Consider the following 7399-nt stretch of genomic DNA (forward strand, 5'->3'; position numbering starts at 1 on the left):
TTCTTTTAAAACCTAAACACTCTATGATTTATGTTAAAAAACATCATCCTGACACAAAGTCCATGACACGGTAATAGCTGCATCTGTGTTTTCACAGACCTGCTCAGTTCATCTACTAGTTACAAAATGTATCAACAACTAATTACAGCCAAAGCAGGTAACAAAGTGTCTAGCCTACATTCTGCAGATCATTATGGCTGAGAATAAACTAGCTACCCAATCTAACCACAGAAGCTGGGTATTTGGTTTGGGGTTAATCCCTATCACATGGCTCACCATCAAGCAAGCAGCTCATATGGATTATGCCCAAGATGTGAGCACAGCACTCTGTACCCCAATCCTTCTCTGGCTCATCATTTTCACGGAGAAGTTTCATCCTAAGTAAAAGGGGTCAGAACTATCATCACTTCCAGCTTCCCAAAAAACTGACCTTTTCGTAAACCCAAAGATCACTACCAATTCTTCTTTTTAAAAAATGTTTTCATAATCTCTACATCCAACATGAGGCTTGCACTCACGACCCCGAGATCAAAAGTCACCTGTTCTACGGACTGAAACAGCCAGGTGCCTGCCCCTTTGTAAACTTTTCTTTTGTCTCAAGTAATATCTACACGACCAACCCCTCTTGACAGAATTGCAGACCACCCTCAAAGAAATCCCACTCAAAATACACATTCAACTATGGAGAATGTGAGGGTTTTAAGAGTGGTATCCTCGGGGTGCCTGGGTGGTTCACTCGGTTCAGCATCCCAACTCGTGATTTTGGTTCAGGTCACGATCTCGTGGTTCATGAGTTCAAGCCTGCATCACACTCTGTGCTGACAGTGCAGAGCCCAAGTGGGATTCTCTTTCTCCCTGTTCCTCCCTCGACTGTGCTCTCAAAATAAACTTAAAAAAAAAGTGGTATCCTGAATGCCCAATTTGATTTTCTCACTTATCTTCAGGATAAAATTGGGGGAATATCCTTCTATAGCCCTAAGATATTTATAACATTTCATTCCGAAAACCTTTTAGAAGTAAGTTTTTAGGGGCACCTGGGTGGCTCAGTCCGTTAAGCGGCCAACTTCGTCCCAGGTCATGATCTCGCAGTTGAGGAGTTTGAGCCCAGCATCAGGACAGCTTCAGAGTCGCTGTCTCCCTCTCTCTTTGCCCTTACCCAACTCACACTATCTCTCTCTCAAAAAATAAACGTTAAAAAAAATTAAAGAAAAAAAAGTAAATGTTTATAAGTGGATTATATTTTGAAATTGATAAACTGCTTACTCCCAGATACCCCAAATTTAGATTACAGACCTTAAAAATATTAAACACACACCTACCATATGACCCAATCATTCACAGCTACTTATCCAAGAGAAAATAAAGCATATATTCATACAAAAACTTGTACCTAAATGTTCACAGCAACATTTGTAATACCCTGAAACTGGAAATCTGTCTACTAAACAGGTAAATGAAAAACCAAATTGTAGTAGAACCATAAGCTGAAATACTACTCAGCAACAAAAAGTAAAAAACTATACACAACAAAAGGGAATCTCAACACAATCCTACTCGAACCAGACCAAAACAAGGAGTGTAACATAGGATCCCATCATATAAAAGTTTGTATTTGAGAAAATCTAATCTGGCAAACTAATCCACACCAAGGTTTCTCAGCCTCAGCACTACGGGCATCCCCGCCAGAAGCTTTGCTGTGTGGGACTGCCGCATGCATCCCTGACCTCTACCCAAGAGGTTCCAGTAGCAACCCCATCCCTCAGTCTTACAGTGAAAAACAAAGATGTCTCCAAGACACTTCTAAATGTACCCCGGAGAGGAAAAAAGTCAAGAGACTTTGTTGAGAACCACTGATGCATACTGAAGGAAAGCAGATCTAGGGCTGGGGGTAGGGGGAGAGAACTCCGAAGATTACAGAGGAGAGAAAAAACTTGTGGGTGTCATAGACATATTTACTACACCGATTCAGTGAGGGATTCATAATACTGACACCAAGCTGCACGTTTCCAATACGTGCGCTTATTGTGCCAACAACGCCAATACAGTTTCTGAGGTTTATTTTTATTTACTTTGAGAGAGAGCACGTGTGCACAAATGGGAAGGGCAGTGAGAGAGGGAAAGAGAGAATCCCAAGCAGGCTCCGCACAGAGCCCATTTCGAGGCTCGATCCCACAAGCTGTGAGATCATGACCTGAGCCGAAATCAAGAGTCAAACAAGAGTCAGACGCTTAACTGGGCCACCCACGCACCTCAGCAATACAGATTTTTTATAAAGTTTCTACTTCTGCTTGTGGAATTTCAAACTAACTCTAATAACTTGATTTGTAACTCCAATATAAAGTAGATTTTAATTTTTTTAATGTTTATTTACTTTTGAGAGAGAGAGAGAGAGACACAGACAGAGTCAGAGTGCAAGCAGGGGAGGGGCACAGAGAGAGGGAGACACAGAATCCGAAACAGGCTCCAGGCTCCGAGCTGTCAGCACAGAGCCCGACGCAGGGCTCGAACCCACGAACCACAAGATCATGACCTGAGCTGAAGTCGGACACTTAACCCACTGAGCCACCCAGGTGCCCCAACATAGACTTTAAAGTAATCTTTCAGAGAGACTGAAGCCACAATAAGAGATATACCTAGACCAGCTAAACGTCTTACCAATATTCTGCTTGCTAACTGGCTCTCAACTCCCAAATGAACATTGTCTACTCTGGCACCCGATCACTCACCCTAAGTTCTAAACAGATGCACCATAAAATTTTTTTCTAACATTCCATCAATCTATTTCATGATACAACAAAAACCAAGTGTAAGATACCTGTTAAATACCTTCCAAGTCATTAAGATGAAGTATGTTTCCTATGGCTTATGGAATTGTTTCACTGACTGCATTCTTTGAGCTAATCATTTTTCATGTCACTGCCCCACTGTGCTAGAATTATACTGTACCTAAAGACCACAACTAAAAAGACAGTGCCTGCTCCACAAAAAACTGCTACATTTGCTGAATCCCTACCCTCTCTTTCTCTTACGCCTCCTCCACGGCATTCAATGCTCTCATTGCTTTTAGTTTTTCAACAAAGAGTGTAGTTTGAATGGCAACCCCAACACCCTGAAAACCTGATCATATCTCCTGAGGGAAAGATTCCCTCCTCCCCCAATCCCTGCTCACATTAGGTCCTCAGCTCCTCTAATGTATTTACTGTTCACAGAACTACTCATGACTCTAGCTCTCTACCTGGCTGGTTTTTTTAGCAGCAAAACCAGCATAACCTGTACCCAAGGTAGCTCACGGGGATGCTGTGAGAATCAACAAACAATCGAACAAAAAGCAGCTTGGTAGATGTTAAGCACAATATGCAAAGGAGCAGGACAGGTAACTAAGCATCACAGATCCAGGTCTGAACCCCAACGTCACCATCTCCTTGCTAGGCTTCAGTTCCTTACTAGCCACACTTACAGGTCTGAAGGAGACGCAGCACACAGTAACAGTGGCACTGACAGATTTCTGTAACAATCTTGACTGGGATGGATTCAGTCCTAGCCTTCTGCTGTTACATAGTGATTAAAAGTCCACCAGGGCGGTGGCTGAGGCCACCTAGGCACAGCCGCTACAGTCTACGGGAGGAGCAATTCAGCTTTCAACTCTGACTGTAAAACATGGTAATGGAAGAGCCCATCTGAGAATCCCAAAAAGAAACAACCTAATCTTTACAGAGGATCTCTTTGCCCAGCCATGAATAAAATCAAAGAAAAAAAGTAAAAGCAAGGAGCTGGCAGCATGCATTCAAATCACCTGGGGCCCCCATTCTAAAGTTGAGCTCACAATGTAATGTGCCTCAAAAATCCTTTTTATCAAGTATACACTTTTTAAAGTACAGCAAACACTCAAATCATTGCAAAGCAGAGAATTTGGTTTAAATAAAACACTTCCAATGACTATGTTTAGAGAGGTTACCGGGGTAGCACTGTGGAAGCAACAAGGCCCTTGGAATCAAGATGGCCACCCTAGTCTCTGGGTCAATTTCCTTAATGAGTTTTCTCAATTGTTTAAAAAAAAAAAAAAAAAAAAAAAAAAGAATCTTTTTCTCAGTTCTACAACAGAGTTAACGTTACCTCCCTGGGAAGCTATACTAAATACAGTTTCTTATTTTTGAAATGACCAGTCCATCTCTCAATTTTCTGATTCAGCCACAAGATTAATCTAGAAAAAGAATAGGTTAAGTCACTGATTTTAAATATATGGTGCAACCTTTACTTAACTGGGGGCGGGACACCTAAACCCACATGTAGTCCTCTAAAATGAATGCTTTTTCCCCAACAAAACATACTAAATATACTCTAACTCTGAATCTTGATTGCCTTTAGATGAAAATTTCTCATCAAAATAAAACAAGTCCTCCCACACCCAGGAGAAAAGGAACTGGAAAACAAGCTTTCCTATCCGGGGTCCTCAATCAAGCTTGCTTGCTCATTGCTTTTTTGCTGTCCAGCACACTCCACTCCTGCCTCAGACAGGCCTCAGACAGGTCAGAAGAACCGCTTCACTCAATTCCCATCCCTAAAAAGGCTTTCAAGATAAAAATCTGGATTCCTTAGCCTGGAATTCATTGCCCACCAGCTGGCCCCCAGTATTTTAGCATAAAATGCTAAAGCAGCTTCAGTTCCTTACAAATAGCAAAGCAAACACCTAAAATCCCTAGTCTTTAGACACTCTCCTCCCAGCCCCTCCCCATTCATCTTCTCTCATCCACCTCCAACAGCTCCCTGGGGGCAGGTTAAGGTTGGAGGGAGGGAGGGTGGACCCTCCAAGCTCCCAGCCGGATAATTCCTTTTACTTCTCACAATGTAATTACCCTACTACAGAAATGTAAATTGCCTCCTCTTCTGGGCAAAGACTTTATTCCAAAGAGCTCGGTTTCCTAAGCTTCCTCACACCAAAAAAAAAAAAAAAAAAAAAAAAAAAAAGTTTTCCACCAGCCACACGAAACCGATCTAAATGTTGCTAATTAATAGATCCTCTATTAAGCAGTCCTAAACTCTGGATTCTTTCCAACAAGGGGTATTTTCTCTCTAAAAGCCTTCAGGTTCTTCCTAATAGTCCACATCTTAAATGAATCAATCACAAAATGACCACTTGAAAATGCACAGGAAAATGGGAAATTTGAAAACTGTCCCCCAGCTGCTATAATTTATAATTTATCCAACTTCTCACCTAACATGGTTCCAGCAACACTCTGCCCTGTGATAAATGCTTTAAAAGATAAAATACGGGAAAAATATGTATCTTAAATGCCCCCAACTATGGCCCTCAAAAATCCTACAAAGCTCCCTAAATAGATGATGAAAAAAGTCCGAGTGAACATCTCTCTTTCCAGCTTTCAACAGTAAAGCATTGCAAAAACTTCCAGGATGCCTTTTCTGTTGTGATTTCTCAGGACCAGTAACCACGGTATTTTGTTCCTCTCCACCTAAGAAGAGAAAGTTTAACAAAGCTAGTGTTTACTGAATGCTCATTAACAAAGCAATTTCACCACATTCACGATCAAACTCTAGTTACGCATATTAAAAATTTCTGGGAAGGCAAATTCACAAAGAGAAAAGTATATAAAAGTAACCAGAACCTGGGGAAAGGGAGAGAACAGGTTACTGTATAACGGCTCCAGTTTGGGAAGATGAACGTTCTGCACACGGACAAGGGACGATAGCTGCACAACATGGTGAAAGCGCTTAATGCCACTGAATCGCACATTCAAAAATGGCTAAAACCGTAAATTTTATGTTATGCACGTTACCACCTTTTTTTTTTTTTTTTTAACTTGTGTTAAAATCAAATGTGTGCCTAGACTTCCCCCCTCCTGGCCGGACAGCTGGTGGTCACGGCCACAACGTCTTTCAGGTGACTGTAATCAGAACGGGTGGGTTTCCGGGGGGACACAGGGTAACACCTCGAAGCTTTAATTAAACTTGAAAAACCAAGGGCCCCGCACACAGCCCCACGCTGGATTGAAAAGGTGACAAAGTCTGCAAGTGGTGAGCCCGCCTAGTGACGGAAAATCTTCCCCTGGAACACGGAAGAAGTTTCTTTCTTTTCCGCCACTCTTTCTTGTTTCTAAGGGCGAACACCGAGCAGCAAGGGCCGAACTCTCTACAAATACGTACTGCGCACCTGGGGAGGAGCGAAGGACGCGCCGAGGGACTCGGGCCGGAGCCACAGCGCAGGGCTAGCGCGGTTCTGGCCGAGGCACTTCCCGCGGGGCGGGGGAAGGGGAAAAGGAAGAGGAGGCGCCCCGAACCGGCCTCGCGGTCCCGGCCGAATGAAATCTACCCGCCGCGGCTGCCGTTTACCGAGGCTCACCGCGCGCGAAACCCTGCGCGCGCACTCCCTCCCCTCCCCCCACTTCACGGATCGGGAAACTGAGACCACGGACGGTGGGGGAGGGGGGTTGTGAAACCACTCAACCCAAGGTCACCCGACAGGCGAGCGGGCCGCGGACTCTGCGACTCCCCGGGCCGCGCCATCATCCCCGTGCGCAGGGCCCCGGCCGCAGGCCTCGGCGTCGGGCCCGGCCTAGAGGGACCCGCGGAGCGGAGGACCGAGGCCTGCGAGGAGGGCGCGACCCTTGAGGCGTCCACGGGGTCGCCGGGCTTCACTCCTCACGGCCTCGGCCGCCCCCACCCTCGGAAGGCCCGGCGGGGAAGGCCCGGGCCGAGGCCGCGCCGGTGGGAGGCCGCCAACAGACCTAACGGAGCCGCCGCCGGCCGCCGCGAAGATGACCGGCCCGGGACAAGGAGCCGTGGAATACTCACCCCTTCGGGCCCGGGGCCCCGTTGCCACTTGGCACGCCGGGCGTGCCGCTCTCCTCCTCCATTTTAGGTTCCGTCGCCGCCACCTCGGCCGCCGCTTCGACCCCTGCCGCCATTTTCTCCGCGTCTGGGCTTTGTGTGAGGGTACGGGCTGCGCGGCGCTGCGCCTGCGCGCTCACGTGACTCGGCGCGACCAGTAACGCCTGCGCGCGCAGGGACCGGCTCCCGCCTCGTCCCCTCCCGCCGCGGGCCACGCCCCTGCCCCGGGCCACGCCCCCGCCGCGCGCAAGCGCACACCGGCAGCTGTTATTCATTCATTACGGCGACGAATTTGCTTTAGGCACCTATTGGATACTCCACCAGCTCTCCAAGTCTAGCAGGAGAGTATCTCCCCACCTCCCCACCTGGACCTACTCATTCCCAGCTTTCTGTAATCAGAGCTGGCGCAGAGGCAGCGAGAAAGTTCTGTTTCCTAGAATATAGAGGAATTAGCTAGGCTAGGAGGGCAGGATACTGGTCAGGCCAGGCAGAACTGCTGTGCAAAATGCTGTCTCCCTAAGCAAGTAACATCCTGCACCAAGAATATCTGTGGCCT

The 7399-nt window shown here is 46.5% G+C and overlaps 1 protein-coding gene across 2 annotated transcripts in view; it reads right to left on the bottom strand.

The window, feature by feature from the left end:
* Positions 1-6967, bottom strand: part of HNRNPM (heterogeneous nuclear ribonucleoprotein M) — a 40027-nt gene extending 33060 nt beyond the window's left edge. For both annotated transcript variants that reach the window (XM_060630052.3, XM_060630051.3), the window contains exon 1: positions 6808-6967. In XM_060630052.3, the coding sequence (XP_060486035.1) occupies positions 6808-6920 (113 nt within the window). In that variant the 5' untranslated portion in view covers positions 6921-6967. The remainder of the gene's footprint in view (positions 1-6807) is intronic.
* Positions 6968-7399: the final 432 nt, after the last annotated feature.

Source organism: Panthera onca, chromosome A2 (genome assembly GCF_046562875.1).
Source record: "Panthera onca isolate mPanOnc1 chromosome A2, mPanOnc1 haplotype 2, whole genome shotgun sequence".
Taxonomy (NCBI): Eukaryota; Metazoa; Chordata; class Mammalia; order Carnivora; family Felidae; genus Panthera; species Panthera onca.